The following is a 17,437-nucleotide window of genomic DNA, read 5'->3' as shown; positions in this document are numbered from 1 at the left end:
CCATGATTTCAGCTTTCTTTTATTCTGTAGTTTGGGATCTGGCTGTGTGGGGCTCCCTGCATTCCTACTGGTTTTTCTTTTTCATGGTTTCCATAGAAGTTTTTTACCTCTCCTTCCTCCCAGTGAAGGTCGTTATTTTTTCAAGCGGTCCTTGGGTTGTTTGGTTGCTATAGCACTCAATCCATGGGTGAATTTTGGTAGTGTTATCATACTTACCACATGGGCCTGGCCCCACCATGAACACAAATGGAAAGCTTTCTTTTATTTCTGTAGACTGTTTTGTAGTTGTATTTATGTGAATCCTGAGTGTGCACAGCTCTGGTAATCGACGCCTTTCCATTAATTTGAGCAATTAGAATCCTTAAGCCTGTCCCAGTGTATCCCTTGATGGGGACTGCCCCAGCCTGGGAGCAGTGACATTCCAGAAGAGCCGTGCCCCCTTCCATCTCCAGTGCATAGCGCTCTAAAGCCCTGGCCTGGGAAGCATCCACAGAGCACTGACTTCAAACAGCATCTACAGCAGGTGCCCCAGAATGGCCCACAGACAGCATCCCCCTCTGGACTTAAAAACCCCCTTATCACCTTTGACCCGGCAATAGCATTTCTAGGGCTATATCCCAGAGAAATCATACAAATGGGAAAAGGACCCACATGTACAAACATATAGCAGCTCTTTTTGTGGTGGCAAAAAATTGGAAATTGAGAGGATGCCCATCAATCGGGGAATGGATGAACAAGTTGTGGTATATGAATGTAATGGAATACTATTTTGCTATAAGAAATAATGAGCAGCCAGACTTCAGAAAAACCTGGAAAGACTTACATGAATGGATGCTGAGTGAAGTGAGCAGACCCAAGAGAACATTGTACACAATAACAGCCACGTTGTGTGATGACTAATATTGATAAACCTAACCCTTCCCAGATATACAAGGATCTAAGATGTCTCCAAAAGCCTTGTGATGGAAAATGCTATCCACATCCAAAGAAAGAACAATGGAATTTGAATGCAGATCAAAGCATACTATTTGCTATTTTTTTCCTTCTGTTATATTTTATCTCCTCTTTCTGATGGTTCCTCTTACTGGTTCTAATTCTTACTTACCACATCACTAATGTGAAAATATGTTTAATAGGAATATAGAAGTATAGCCTACATCAGATTGCGGGCCATTTTGGGGAGGGAGGTGGGGAGGGAGGGGGAGAAAAATTTAAAACTCAAAAGCTTATGGAAGTGATTGTTGATCATTCAAAATAAATTAATGTGAGTAGATTGATAAAACAAACAAAAAAGAGATATCTGCTCTGCTTCTCCTCTGTTTTATACCATGATCATATTAACTTCAAATAGCCATTTATTATGCATTGTAGAATGTCAGTCAATAAACATTTATTAAGGACCTAAAAAAAAAAACCCAACCCTTCTCAGCAGGCTATAAATGGTCCATGGTGAATTAGGGGGTGGAAGCAGTACAAGGCAGTGGGAGGAAGGGAAGGGGTAACCATTTATTAAGCACCTGCTGTGTTCCAGGCACTGTGTTAAGCATTTTATGAGAATTATCTCATATGATCTGCACAACAGCCTTGGGAGGCGAATGCTACTATGAGCCCCATTTTACAGAGGAAGGTGAAGTGACTTGCCCAGGTCACACAGCTAGGAAGTGTCTGAGGCTGGATTTGAACTTGGGTCTTCCTGACTCCAGGCCCGGTGCTCTGGGCCAGTCGCAGTCCCATCTGTTCCTCAGTTTCTTCAGTGTGGATGAGAGTTCTGATTCTCTGTCTGCTGACATATCTTCCTTTCTAGAGTCGCAGCTGTTTGTGACCACAATGAATCAGGATGTAAGGCATGCTGATTCCCCTGCACGGAGAAGCTCCAAGGAATGTGCAAATGCCCCGAAGGTGTCTTTTGTGGAGGTAGGAAGGATGCAGGACCTGTCTGGGCTATATGTGGACAAATTTGAGGTGAATTTGGTTAGACAACACCCCACAGATGGTAGGCATGGGAGGAGGCCCAGAAATGAGACAAAGAACTGACCCTGGGGGTGAGGTGGTGAGATGCCACCTCTCCCACCCGCCCGGTTCCTCTCGAGGGCCAGGGCTCCCATATCTCCTGAGCTTGAAGTGCAGCCTCACTAATGACCCACTAGACATCTCCAAGTGGAAAGCAGCCCCGGAAGAGCCCTCTGCAGTCACCTGGTCCTACCCGCATGTCTCCATGGCCACCAGGTCTTTCCTGTTCCGTTCTGGCTGAGTTCTCACACCCCAAGGCCCCTCACTAGGCTCTGGGGCTCCTGTCCCCACTGTGTCTCTTCTTCTCCAGACACTTCCCTCCTGCCCGGTCACCCTCCTCTGGACGCTCTCCGGCCTTCCTAAGGGAGGTGCCCAGAACTGGCCAGAGGACTCAGGTGAGGCCTGAGTAGGGCAGAGAGTGAAGGGACAGTCACTGCTCTATTCCCAAATGCTAGGACTTTCCCAACATGACCCAGGGTTGTGAAAGGTTTTGGTTGGATGGTTTGGAGGTGGGGTTTCATTTGCAGTCCAATGAAACCTTCCCATCTGCTGTGTGATGGTGCCTCCCTCCTTGACCTGCAGGCCATCAGGCCTGACCCTCCATCCTCCTCGGGGTCAGGACCCCTCCCAGTTCAGGGCCTCCTTGCTTCCCCGATGGGAGTCTGAGGACCTGGTTCCAGTGGCCTCTTCCTCCTCTTCATGATTTTGGCCTCTGTGGGCCCCAGCTCCCTCTGTCCCACTGCAGACCCCACTTGGCCTGTGCTGACATTGAAGAATTAATGACTACTCTTTGAGCCCAGCCATTTGCTAAGCCCTGAGTTGATTTAGTAGCATCACTTCGTCCTGCTTGTGGGTGTGAGGTTTGTGTCCCTGGGTCCTTCCATGGATTCTGTCTCCTGTGAATTTCTGTGTGTCCTGCATCCCAACCTCGGAGACATTTTACAGAGAAGAAAACTGAGGCCCAGGGAGTTAAGGGATCTGCCCAAGGCCCTACAGCCAGAATTTGATTCCATGTTCAGTGGCATTCCATGGCCCTAGGCTGCCCCTCCCCCCAATACATGATGGATTTGCACAAAACTTCTCAAGAAGGTGTCTGTGTCACTTCTGTTTTAGACCTTAGTGAAGGATGATATTGATGCTGCTGTCGAGGGCATGCTGTGCAAAGAAAACTACATCATAAAGGTGAGTAACAACACGGTGGCCAGCCTGGGAATGGGTCCCCCGCTGTTGTTGGCTTGTCCACACCCACAAGTGCTCTGGAACTGTCCTATGATTGTACATTGTTAAGCATGTGGTTTGGAGACAGGAAGGCATCCTGGCTGGGTTCCCCTGGACAAGGCTCATAATTTCTTTGCCTTCTGGGCAGCTCACCAAGACTCCGAGTTTCAAAGGAAGCCTTTACCTTTGGCCAGCTATGTGCCCTTGGACATAGCCTAACATTTTCTCTCCTTTAAAGTATTTGTAGTTGAGTGTTGTGAGATCTTGACTGTGGTTCCTTGGTACTTACGTTCTCTTTTTTCCTGGCTGCTTGAAGTATTTTTTTGACTTGTAAGTAAGTGCTGGATTTCATCTACATTTCCCGGGGTTTTCAGTTTGGCTTTCTTCCAGGAGGTGATTGATGGATTCCTTCTGTTTTCATCTTGTCCTCTTGTTCTGGTAGATCTGGGCATTTTCCTTTGATGACTGCAGGTTTTTTGTTTGGTCATAGCTTTTGGAGAATTCCTTGATTCTGAATTTACCTTCCCTGTGGCTATTTCCCAGGTCTGCTGTTTCTGATGCTACATACACCTCAAACTTCTGTTATTTCAATCTTTTGATTTTGTTCATTATTTCTTTTTGCCTTTGGAGTTATGGAAGACTCCCTGTTCTGTCCTACTTTTCAGGGAGTTCGTTCCTGGGGAAGGTTTTCTACTTTCCAAGTAGCTCCTCACCAGTCCAACACTATAGTCTTACTATTGCACTGCTATACCCTCCTCAACCCTTCCTGCCCGCACCAAATACAAGTAAAACTTATTCTCCTTTGAGTATAATTTTAATCATCCCCACATAAACTTCCATACAAACTAAATTTGCTTTAAGTGATTTTTCTTTCCCTATTCTTTTAACCTTTGCTTGCATTGTACAGGTAACAATTAAGTTTAAGAATCACCTTTGGAGGGGAATTGGTGCCAAAATGACATAGTAAAGGCAGGGACTCACCCAAGGTCTCCCAGATTCCCCTCCAAACAACATCTTAAATTGAATTATGGAGTACAGAACCAATAAAAAGTCAAGGGGAAATACTTTTCCAGCCCTAGACAACTTAGACGGTCAGCAGGAAAGGTCTGACTCACCGGGGTGAGAGTAGAACACGGTCCAGCACAGGCAGTGACCCAGAAAGCCGGTAGCAGGACTTGGGGGCATGTAACTGTCAGTCCACAGATGGCAAGGGGTTCAGCCAGCTGGTCACAGGGAGATTGCAGGGGGCCCTTTGCTGGCACTAGGTGCCAGACTCTATTGCATTGCCCATGTGTGGTTCCAGGTCAGCGTCCTAGGGTAAGGAAGAGTACTTGCAGGAGTGAGGGCCGTGGTCACAGGTCCAGAACAGAAAAGAGTACTTGTGGTCATTCACAGATCAGCGCATGGGCCAGGAGAGCAGTGACCACACCTTTCCTTAGATTAGACTGCCTTAGAAGAACTGAAAACTTAAAGATCTCCAGAACTAGTTCTAAAAACAGCAGTATGAAAAACTTGAAACTTGGGATAGTAGCCCCCCAAGAGCAGAGCCCAAGTTTTAAAAATTAAGAAATAGGCTGGAAAAAGGAGTAAACGACAACAGTGAAAAGAATCTGAACATAGAAAGTTACTCTGGTGACAGGGAAGATCAAGACACAAACTCAGAAGGCAATGAAATAAAAACAGCTATGTACAGTGCCTCAAAGGAAAATGTGAATTGGACACAAGCCCAAAAAGAATTCCAGGAAGAGATCAAAAAAGATTTTTAAAATAAAATAAAAGAGGTAGAGGAAAACTTGGGGAAAGAAAGGAGAGTGATGCAAGAAATTTGTGAAAAGAGAGTCAACAGCTTGGTAAAAGAGGTATAAAACATACTGAAGGAAAAACATCTTAAAAAGCAGAATTGGCCAAATGGAAAAAGAGGTACAAAAGCTCACTGAAGAAAACAATTCCTCAAAAACTAGAATTGGGCAAGTGGGAGCCAATGAATTTATGAGACATCAAGAAACAATAAAAATCAAAAGAATGAAAAATAGAAGGAAATGTGAAATATCTCACTGGAAAAACAACTGACCTGGAAAATACATCAAAGAGAAATAAAAAATTATTGAATTACCTGGAAGTCATGATTTAAAAAAAAAAGGAGCTTAGACATCATATTTCAAGAAATTGTCAAGGAAAACTGCCCTGGTATCCTAGAACTAAAGGGTAAAGTAGAAATTGAAAGCAAGAGGTCTCAAAATGAAAACTCCCAGGAATATTTATAGCTAAATTCCAGAGCTCCAGGGTTAAGGAAAAAAATGTAGTAAGCAGCCAGAAAGAAACAATTAAAATATTGTGGAACCACAGCCAGGATCACACAAGATTTAGCAGCTTCTACATTAAAGGATTGGAGAACTTGGAATGTGATATTCCAAAGGACAAAGGAGTTAGTAATACAACTAAGAATCACCTACCCAGGAAAACTGAATATAATCCTTCAGGAGGAAAATTGGATATTTAATGAATCAGAAGACTTTCAGGCATTCCTGGTGAAAAGACCAGAGCTGAATAGAAAATTTTACTTTCAAATACAAGACTCAAGAGAAAGTAATCATAAGGAATTCTAAAAGGTTAAACTCAACATTCCTATATGAGATGATGATACGTGTAACTTCTAATAACTTTGTCATTTTTAGGGCAGCTAGAAAGAGTATACAGAGGGCATGGGTGTAGTTGACTATGGTGAGATGATTTAAAAAAAATAAAAATTAAGGGGTGAGAAAGTGGAATGTATGGAGAAAAGGGGATTAAGAAAGACTGAATGGGGAAAATTATGTCACATAAAAGAAGTGTGCAAGGAAGAACTTTTACAATAGAGGGGGAAATGGAGGTGGTGGTGGGCAATGCTGGAACCTCACTCATTGGAATTGGTTGAAAAAGCGAAGAACATATGTGCACACTCAGTTGTGTATAAAAATCTCTCTTACTCAATAGGGAAATAGGAAGAGAAAGGGATAAGATAAAGGGAGGGGGTAATAAGAGGGAGGGCAGATAAAGGAAGGCAGTGGTCAGAAGCAAAACAGACTTTTGAGGAGGGACAGAGTAAATAAAAAGAAAGATGATTAAACAGGGGCAAAATAGAACAGAAGGAAATACACAGTAATCATAACTGTGAATATGAATGGGATGAACTCACCCATAGAATGGAAGATAGCAGAATGCATTAGAAACCAGAATCCAAGAATATGTTGTTTACAAGAAACATGCTTGAAACAGAGAGAGACACACAGAATAAAAATAAAGGGCTGGAGCACAATTTTTATGTTTTAGCAGGAGTAAAAAAAAAAAGCAGGTGGTAGCATCAGGATCTCAGACAAAACAAAAGCAAAAATAGATCTAATTGAAAGAAATAAGCAGGGAAACTATATTATGCTAAAAGGTAACATAGACAATGAAGTAGAATCAGTACTAAACATACATGCACCGAATGGCAGAGTATCCAAATTCTTAAAAGAAAAGTTAAATGAATTGGAGGAGGAAACAGACAATAAATCTATTTTAGTGGGAGCTCTCATTTTTTCCCTCTCAGAACTTGATAAATCTAAACAATAAAAATAAACAAGAAAGAAGTTAAGGAGATGAATACAATTTTAGAAAAGTTAGATACAGACCCTAGAGAAAATTGAATGATAATAGAAAGGAGTATGGGACAGCTAGATGGCCCAGTGGATAAAGTGCTTAGCCTGGAGTCAGAAAGATCTGAGTTCAAATCCAGCCTCAGACACTTACTAGCTGTGTGACTCTGGGCAAGTCATGTAACCTCTGTTTGCCTTATTCCACTGAAGAAGGGAATCACAAACCTCTTCAGTATCTTTGCCAAGAAAATCCCTTAGACAGTATGGTCCAGGGGGTTACAAAGAGGACATAATTGAACAACAAAAAAAAAAAGGTGTATATCTTTTTCTCAGCTGTACATGGCACCTTCACAAAAATCGACCATGTATTAGGGCATAAAAACCTCACAACCAATGCAGAAAAATCCATCCTTTTCAGATCATAATACAATAAAATTGCATTCAATAAAAGGTCATGGAAAGATAAATTAAAAATTAATTGGAAACTAAATAATCTAATACTAAAGAATGAATGGGTCAAAGAACAAATCATAGAAATAATAATTTCATTAAAGAGAGTAACAACAATGAGACAACATATCAAATTTATGGGATTGCAACTAAGGCAGTACTTAGGAAAAATCTATATCTTTACATGCTTGCATCAATAAAATAGAGAAAGAGCAGATCAATAAACTGAGCATACAACTAAAAAAAACTAGTAAAAGAACAAATTAAAAATCTCCAATTAAATACCAAATTGGAAATCCTGAAAATCAAAGGAGAGATTAGTAAAATTGAAAGTGAGAAAACTATGGACTAATAAATAAAACTAGGAGCTGGTTTTAGAAAAAAACAATAAGATAAACCATTGGTTAATGTGACTTAAAAAAAAAAAGGAAAGAAACCAAATCACTAGTATCAAAAATGAAAAGGGTGAATTTACCACTAATGAAGATGAAATTAGAGCAATTATGAGGATCTATTTTGCCCAATTATATTCCAATAAATCTAACAATCTAAGTGAAATGGATGAATACTTAAAAAATATAAATCTGCTAGATTAACAGAAGAGATAGAATACTTAAATAACCCTATCTTAGAAAAATAAATTGAACAGGCCATAAATGAATCCTCTAAGAAAAAATCCCCAGGGCCAGATAGATTCACAAATTAATTCTATCAAACATTTAAAGGACAATTAATTTCAATATTATATAAACTATTTGGAAAAACAGTCAAAGAAGGAGTCCTACCAAATTCCTTTTATGACACAAATATGGTGCTTATACCTAAGTCAAAAAGAGCAAATACTGAGGAAGAAAAATATAGACCAATTTCCCTAATGAATGTCTCCGTAATTAAAAAAAAAAGTACTAGCAAGGAGATAACAGTAATATATCACAAAGATCATACACTATGACCAGACTGGATTTATACCAGAAATGCAGGGCTAACTGAATATTAGGAAAACTATCAGCATGATTGACCATATCAAAACAAAACCAACAGAAATCATATGATTGTCTCAATAGATGCAGAAAAAGCTTTTGACAAAATACAATACTCATTCCTGTTAAAAACACTGGAAAACACAGGAATAAATGGAACTTTCCTTAAAATGATAAGCAGTATCTATCTAAAACCATCAGCAAGCATTATCTGTAATGGAGATAAACTAGAAACCTTCCCAATAAGATTAGTAGTGAAGCAAGGATGCCCACTATCACCACCATTATTCAATATTGTACTAGAAATGCCAGCCAAAGCAATAAGAGAAGAAAAATAAAATTAAGGAATTAGAATAGGCAATAAAGAAACAAAACTATCACTCTTTGCAGATGATTTGATGGTATACTTAGAGAATCATAGAAAATCAACTAAAAATGAGTTGAAATAATTAACAACTTTAGAAAAGTTGCAGGATATAAAATAAGTCCACAAAAACCATCAGCATTTCTACATATAACCAATAAAGTCCAGCAGTAAAAAACAGAAAGAGAAATTCCATTTAAAATAGCAATAGACAATGTAAAATACTTGGGGATCTAGCTGCCAAGACAAACCCAGAAACTATGTGAATACAATTATAAAACACTTTTCACACAAATAAAGTCAGATCTAAAATACTAATTGCTCATGGGTAGGTCGAGCTAATATAATAAAAATGACAATTCTACCTAAATTAATTTACTTATTCAATGCCATGCCAATCAAACTACCAAAAATTATTTTGTAGAGCTAGAAAAATATTAAGATTCATCTGGAAGAACAAAAGGTCCAGAATATCAAGGGGACTAATGAAAAGAAATGCTAGGGAAGGTTACCTAGCCATACCAGATCTAAAAGCATTACAAAGCAGTACTCATCAAAACAATCTGGTAATGGCTAAAAAGTAGAGTGGTGAACCAGTGGAATAGATGAGGTATGCAATACACAGCAGTAGTAAGTGACTGTAGTAATCTAGACCCAAGCTTTTGGGACAAGAATTCACTATTTGACACAAATTGCTGGGAAAACTGGAAAGCAGTTTGGCAGAAATTATATATAGACCAACATCTCACACCATATGCCAAGATTAGGTCAAAATGGGTCCATGATTTAGACATAAAGGGTGATACCATAAACAAATTAGGGACGCATGGAATAATTTACCTGAAAGATCTATAGATGATGTAAGGATTTATGACTGAACAAGGATTAGAAAGAGCATTATGAGATAGAAAATGGGTAAGTTTGATTACATTAAATCTAAAAGTGTTTTTCAGAAGCAAAACCAATGTAGTCAAGATTACAAGGAAAGCAGGAAACTGGGGAAAAAACTTTACAATAAGTTTCTCTGATAAAGGCCTCATTTCTCAAATATATAGAAAAAGGAGTCAAAATTTATTTAAAAAAAAAACAAATATGGGTCATTTCCCAATTGATAAATGGCCAAAGAATATGAACAGGAAGTTTTCAGATGAAGAAATCAAAGCTATCTATACTCGTGAAAAAAAATGCTCTAAATCACTATTGTTTGGAGAAATGCAAATTAAAACAACTCTGAGGTTACCATTACACACTCATGAGATTGACTAATGTGACAGAAAAAGGAAATGACAAATGTTGGTGGGGATGTTAAAAAAAATTGGGACACTAATGCACTGTTTGTGGAGTTGTGAACTGATCCAAACATTTTGGAGAGCAATTTGGAACCATGGCCAAAGAGCTATAACACTTCGTACACTTTGACCTATCAATACTACTACTGAGTCTGTATCCCAAAGAGATCAAAGGAAAAGGAAAAGGACCTATATGTACAAAAATATTTACAGTAGTTCTTTTTGTGGTGATAAAAGAATTGAAAATTGAGGGGATGTCCATCAATTGAGGAATGACTGAACGAGTTGTGGTATATGTTTGTGATGGAAAACTATTATAAGAAATGATGAGTAGGATCATTTCAGAAAAACCTGGGAAGACTTACATGAATTGATACAAAGTGAAGACAGCAGAACCAGAAGAACATTGTACACAGTAACAGAAACATTGTATGATGCTCAATTGTAAATAGCTTAGATCTATTCTTAGCAATACAATGATCCAAGACAATTCTAAAGGACTTATGATGAAAAATGCTGTCTACCTCCAGAGAAAGAACTGATGGAGTCTGAATGCAGATTGAAGCATACTTTTTTCCTTTATTTTTCTTGTTTTAAGGGGAGAGTCTGTGGGTTTCTTTGGTTGGTTTTTTTGGTAACATGGTCAATATGGAAATGTTTTGTATGACTGCATACATACATATATATTTATGTACAGTATGTATATATGTGTATACATACACATATATATATCAAATTGTTTGCCTTCTTAAGGAGGGGGGATACAAAGAATGTTGAACTCAACATTTAGCAAAATGAATGTTAAAAATTGTTTTTAGGGGTAGCGAGGTGGCGCAATGGATAGAGCACTAGCCCTGCAGTCAGGAGGACATGAGTTCAAATCCAGCCTCAGATACTTGACACTAGCTGTGTGACCCTGGGCAAGTCACTTAACCCCATTGCCTAGCAAAACCAAAACAAAACAAAAATTGTTTTCACATGTAATTGAGAAAAAAAATCACCTCCTGGTCTCTACCTTCCACCTCTTTGTTTCATTATCCTTTACTTTTGGGGTTCAATTTATGCATCTTAATTTTTAAAAGGGAGACACCATGGGTCAGTGGGGACAGCTAGGTTATATAGTCAAAGGACTTGGGTTTGAATGCTGTCTGTGCTATTTATCGTATTGTGGGCTTGAACAAAATCACTTAACTTGTATAAACCTCAGTTTTCTCATCAGTAAAATAAAGGAGTTGGGCTGGATGATTCCAGCTTCAGATCTATTCTCTTGAATATTATTTCACTTCTCAGGCCCTATTCTTCCATTCTTCTACAAAGTATTTACCTTACACTAGATATGACCTAAGACCTGCACCTTTCTTGTCACTTCCTTTTAGAATGTAAAACTTGGTAATTCTTCATCATCATTTGTGTTTAATTCTAGATGCCACTGTTAATTTTCCCCTCCTTGATCAATTTGCCTGTCAAAGGCACTGCTCAGTTCTGGATTTCTCAGGAAGAAAGAAGTAAATTTTCTGACCTCATTTGTCATGATGTAATATGTTAAATTTTCAGGATTATTAGTTTTAGAGTGTCTATTAATTTCTCTTTGATTTCTGGCATAGCATATTTCAGCCATGTCTTTAAATCATTACTGAATAGTCTTACATATTGATTTAGTCCTTTTGAACATGTGAATTGCTTCCTTTTGGCTACTTGTAGGATTTTCTCTTTGATACTACAGTTTGGCAACTTAATAAAATTTTGGAGTGAGTTAAACTTCAGGTTCCTCCCTGTTGGCAAGCTGTGGATTGATTCTATTTGCATTTTGCTATGCATTTTCCAGACTTTCAGGTCTTTGTTGTTGTTGGTTTTCTTGGGGGGGGGTTTCATGGTTTCCTGATATTGACTCCTTGTTTCTTCACATTTTTTCCCCTGAGATAACTATCATTGCCTCATTGAGTTTTGTTCTTTAGATGTATTGCTTTGGTTTATAGAGAACTAAAGTCTTCTCCAAGTTTTATTGCTTAAAAATTTCCCCCTCTTGTTTGTTCTTCCATCTCTCTCTCTCTTTTTTTTTAGTCAGCCTGAACTTCTCTATTCTTTACAGAATCTATTGCTTTTCTGAAACTCTTCTTTTGAAATTCTTGGTCTTATTTCCAGTCTTCTTGAGATTCTGAACCACTCTGGAAGTTCTTTGGGGATATTCCTTTTCTCTGGTTGAGGCGCAGTTGCTGCTGCCATGTTATTCCTTTTTTTTTTTTTTTGGTTTTTGTTAGGCAATGGGGTTAACTGACTTGCCCAGGGTCACACAGCTAGTAAGTGTTATGTGTCTGAGGCTGAATTTGAACTCAGGTTCTCCTGAACTCCAAGGCTGGAGCTCTATCCACTGCACCATTTAGCTGCCCCTTGGTAATGCCTCTTTCTTTTCTTTCCTTGTGAGGCAATAGGGGTTAACTGACTTGCCCAGGGTCACACAGCTAGTGAATGTTATGTGTCTGAGGCTGGATTTGAACTCAGATCCTACTGACTCCAGGGCCAGTGCTGTATCCACTGCGCCACCAAGCTGCCCCCATGTTATTCTTCCTAGTTAGGCATTTCTCCTTGCTTTCCCTTTCCCCTCAGTATGATACATCATACCAAGGACTTTTTTTTTCCCCTGAACTCATTTATTCTGGCTTTTTGGCAGTTTCATGCAAAGTTTTCCTGTCTTTCATCTTCTTGCCCTTTTCTTTGAAACAGTTGCTCCCATTTTAGGTTGCTTTAGAGGATCCCACAAGCCTTTGGTGTCTTTCATTTTATAATTCTGGACCACATTTTCCGACCTCCTCCTCCTCACAAGCCTCGCTGTGCTTGTCCCAGTCTTCCCACAGGTGTTGTCTTGACCTGGGGATCTTGCCAAACCCTAACAATGAGAGCTTCCTCCCAAAGTGGGATGGGTGGACTGCCCCTCCTGGTGGTTTCCAAGCTCCCAAGCCATTGTTGTGTAGGTGATAGAGTGGATTATTGCTCATAGATGTCTTGGAAGTCCAGTGCAAATCCAGGAGCACAGGACTCTGTGTGTTCTTCATAGGATCTTTTCTACCTCTTCATCTCCTGCCCACAGCATTGGCACATTTTTGGTCTTACTTAGTTGCCCAGCACGATGGCCACTTGCTCCATAAAGCAGCATTGCTTGTGGCCTTTGAGCATGAGCCAGACTCTGCCTGCTCCAGTGGGAACTCACCTGGCTTTAGATTTCCTGTCCGCGGGTCTTCTAGACTTCTTGGACCCCAATCTCACATTTAGAACTGCTAACTAAAACTTATAGACAGAAGACTGTGTGCCTTGTAAGCCCCCCTAGGCTGTCTACCAATCTGAGGGTGCCACATGAGGGAAGGGGTGTTTCATTGTTTTCCTGCTTTCTGAGTTGACATGGGCACAGAATTCATTGCCTAGTGGTTGGTGGCCTGGTGAGGAGCCTTAGCCAGTTTGACTGTAGGTCCTGCCAGTCACTGAGGGAGGACTCCAGGAGAGGGGAGGGCTGAAAGCAGCTTTGTCCCACATCATCTCATCTACTACTCTCCATGTGATTCGGCCCAATTTTTTCATCCTTGGAAACTCTGGGTCCAGCCCTCCTGTGCAAGGTGAAAACATCAATGGCTAGACATGGGCAGTAGATGTTTCTAATCTGCTTTGCTTCTCCAGGGGGGATCTCTGCCACTTTCCATCTTAAGTGTTAAAAAAAAAAGCTTCAAAATTTTCAAAAATGACTGATGAATTTTTTCTTTTGTTAAAATCTTGGAAAAAATGGTTTTGGGGAGCAAACATGTGGCTCTTTTCTTGTTGGGCCCTTGACTCTCCCACTTGGACTAGGCAAGAACAAGGAAGTCAGATAGCACCTAGGACCCCAATTCTTATCTTCCCTGCAAAAAGGAGTAAATAAGATGGAGTGCAGGCAGAAGGTCTGAGGTTAGTGATGGAAAGGACTCCTGAGGGAGGGGAGTCCAATTTGAGAAGGAGTTTCAGGAGAAGCCCAGGGAGCCTGTCCCATCAGTTGTCTTTACAGAAAGGAGAGAGTGTTTTGAGACCCATGGCACCTCCTCTGGCTTCACGGCCCTTTGTCTTTGGGAGGCTGGCGGGAAGGGTGAGAAAAATGCCCCCTTGTGGCTTAGGAGAGAGGAAGTGGATGAGGCTGTCTCTTCATTCTGTCTCCTGGAGTGAAAGTTCTCACTTGTCTGTCGTGTCTCACTTTCTCCTAGAAATTGGACAAGTATCTGCAGCACCAAGATTTTTTAAATGCAAGGAGGAAAGAGATGCTGCACAAAAGATGGGTTGAGAACGTGGACTGTCCTCTCCAGCAGAAAATCATTGACAAATTCAGCTCCCCCAGGGAGATGGAGAAGAAGAAGCGTTTGGAGCCGGATGGCTACTGGCGATTCAGGAACACCACGGTACTGAGCTCTGGTTCTGCCCCTGGGGGGACAGTGGCACCCATTCTTTGGGGAGCAGTCCCTGAGACAGGAGCTCAAAGCATCATGTGAACCCCCATTTTCTGTGCTCATTCTCTGGGGTTTGGGTTTGCCAAGAAACCATTTCCCATTTCTGAGTGGAGCCCAGGCTAGAGGCGGCCTGAGCACCAGACCCTGGTGTTGCCTCCCATGGAGGAGACCTCTGGGGAGGCTGGTCAGACGGAGGGAAGCTGGTGGTTCTCAGTGCCCGGATAAGTTTATTCGAGGCATAAAGGGATGGAGATCTGAGAGAGAGGGAGGAGAAGGAGACCGAGGGAGACACATGGAGAGTGAGCGTGAGTCCTGGGGATGAATGTGATTCCACTCCATTCAGTTATCGGCAGAAGTGGTATTTTCCCCCATGAATGTAGAACATGACCAGTCTAACCCATAGGCCAGGAAGCATCCCAGGTCATGCATTTATACAGTACCTATGGTGTGCAAAGCCCTGTTTGGGAGCATGGTCATCACTGGGGATAAGAGTGAAGAAGCCATGTGTACCAAGGGAGTGAGAGTCCTCACTTATGAAATGAAGGCCAGACTATTTCTAGGGCCGAGCCCAACTTTGTCATTTTATGGTTTTGTGCTAGCAAAATGCTAGAACTCATTAAAGGGATGGTTTATGAACCTGCAGAAAGGGAAGCGCCCCAAGCTAGCACAGACTCACCTAAGGACAGGTAATGAGAGAGTGACCTTCCTTCTGTTTCTGGCTAGGTAAATTAGCCTGATGGGTCAGGGCTTGTGGAGGACAGAGGAGATGTAGATTGGGAAGCAGACAGCCAAAGTGAAAGTGGTGTCTGAAAAGGGGCTTTGTTTTCTGACCCCCATCTAAAGAACAGGAATGACAGGTTCTTGGCCAGAAGGGAATTCACCAAAGGAAGAAAAGCATTATTTCCTTTGAGTCTCCTCAAACTCGTCAGGAAGGGTGAGAGGAAACCACTGATGCTCATTTCTCAAACCCAAATGACAGCCCACAGGCAGGTGCAGAACTGTAAGAAAGGCAGAGAGGGAAGGAAAACCAAGACAGAGGCAGGGATGATTGTTAGACGGAAAGACAGACGAAATCACCTAGCCCATGGGGACATCCGGCCTCTTGGCTATCACAGGGACTTGGGAGACCTCCGGGAGGAGGCAGAGTTTTTTATGTGTTTGTGGCAGACAGAAGGACAGAACACCCTGCCTAATGTGAGGGCTGAGACCCCAAGCCTGGCCCCAGACAGGAGAGCACTGAGGGAGGGTGCCACAGGCATTCTGCCCAAAGGCAGAGCAGTTAACTTCTGGATCTGATTATTTCACCTTGTAAAAGTTAGTCACAAACATTTATGAAATGCCTACTGTGTATCAGGCATTTAGATGGTTCATTGGAGCCCAGGCCACTGGTAGGCGGGGCCCCTTGAGAGCAGCTTGAGGTGACCCTGAGGGCTCTACTTTACTGACATTCATGGCTAGCTGCTGGTGTTCTCTTCACTGACTGTCTGTGCAGCCAGAGGGAGCTAGCTTTTAGAGAACAGATACCAAGGACAGCACTATGAAAGAGAGCTCCCCAGGCCTCACAGAGCCCATGGAAAGGGGATGCATATGCCACAAGGTGAGTAATTAGTGTGCTCTGCGCCTGGGTCATGTGGAGTGAGGTCCTACTCGGCCCTGAGCCAGGGCTCTCGTGGAACCCTACAGCTGCCCTTTGCTCCTCAGGTCTGTGGCCTTCTGCCAACTGCTGGTGGGATGTGCTGTTTGTTCCAAGTCCAGTGTCTCAGATGACATGGTTGGTGGACCAGGGGTTCAAGGAAGGGGAGGTGTGACCCACCTTCTGGACTTGCTTGCCCCTCCTACTCCCCCATTATAGGCACTGAGGTTGGCCTTCTCAGAGGGGTCCCCCCAATACAGGCACCAAGGTCAGCCTCCTCCAAGGGGTCCCCCCCATTATAGGCACCAAGGATGGCCTCCTCAGAGGGGTTCCCCCGTTACTGGCTCCAAGGTTGGCCTTCTCAGAGGGGTTTCCCCTGTTACTGGCTCCGAGGTCGGCCTCCTCCGAGGGTCCCAAGGTTGGCTTTGGGGCAGTTGCTGGAAGCTCCCTCTCTTAGACACCAAGGCCCCACTTGTGTCTGATGCTCCCCACAAATCCTAATGTGCTGGTCATCTGATTTCATCCAGTGGCTCAAAGCATTTCCTTCCTGATCAGAACGTTTTCTGCGGCTGGTTTCTGTCTCAGATTGATTGACTGACCCATTGCTGTGTCTGGTGTCATGAGGGAGTGAGCCCCATGTGTACTGGACTCATTCTGATCTGATCTCAGCTCTTTTCTTTCCTCCCTAGAGCACCATGATCCTTTTTACATGATGAAAAAGAACCCCTGTTATTTAAAGGTAGAGTAGTCCTGGGGTCTTCTAACCCTGGGACCAGTCCTGCAGTGGAGCACTGTCTCCTTTCTGGGTATGAGTTCTAATCCAGTCCAAGACAAAGTGAAGTACCTGGTGAGTCCTTGTGTGCCAGGAGAGTGGGGATCTCTTCAGTGGGGGCTGCAGGAGGGCAGGTTCACCCTTCCTACCCTGTGTCTGTTGTCAGTGTTCTCACCTAAATCCTCCAGAGAAGGTCTCCTCAGCCCACCAAAGCCTCCTTCCTGGGGCTTGCCCTCTGGGGAGAGCCAAGCTGCATGCAGCCTATGATTCCAATGACTCCCAGACAGGTCACCTCAGTGGAAAGAGACTAGTGTTCATTTTGATGCACAGACATTTGGAGGGGCCTAGAATCTCCCCTTGGGGGTAAAGGGAGCAGGCCCCTCCCTGGCATGGGTCGGGGTCACTGGAGTCTGCTCACAAAGCTTCTCTCCTTGAACTGCAATGACAAACAAGGCCTTGAGATGTCACCACCATCTCAGGCCTTTTTGTTTCCTGGTGTTTAGTAATGAGCTGCCAGTGCCTTTCATGCACAGTTTGATTCTCTCCTCCCTGTCACAGTGCAGAAAATCAAGTGAAGAAAGCTTCAGTCTGGGGCTGAGCCCACCCACCCCTTGGGCCGGGACCCCTTCTCTGAGACACTGCTCGGT

General features: G+C 42.4%; 1 protein-coding gene across 1 annotated transcript in view; it reads left to right on the top strand.

Moving 5' to 3' along the window:
* The window catches only part of LOC110202029 (protein FAM228B-like), a 39,243-nt gene that overhangs the window by 4,409 nt on the left and 17,397 nt on the right, over positions 1-17,437 (top strand). The window contains exons 3-5 of the mRNA XM_078148904.1: positions 1,805-1,914; positions 3,124-3,192; positions 14,146-14,337. Coding sequence (XP_078005030.1) covers positions 1,805-1,914; positions 3,124-3,192; positions 14,146-14,337 — 371 coding nt within the window. The remainder of the gene's footprint in view (positions 1-1,804; positions 1,915-3,123; positions 3,193-14,145; positions 14,338-17,437) is intronic.

Source organism: Phascolarctos cinereus, unplaced genomic scaffold (genome assembly GCF_003287225.1).
Source record: "Phascolarctos cinereus isolate Bilbo 61053 unplaced genomic scaffold, phaCin_HiC Scaffold_2;HRSCAF=192, whole genome shotgun sequence".
Lineage (NCBI taxonomy): Eukaryota > Metazoa > Chordata > Mammalia > Diprotodontia > Phascolarctidae > Phascolarctos > Phascolarctos cinereus.
This window is presented reverse-complemented; position numbering and strand designations above follow the sequence as displayed.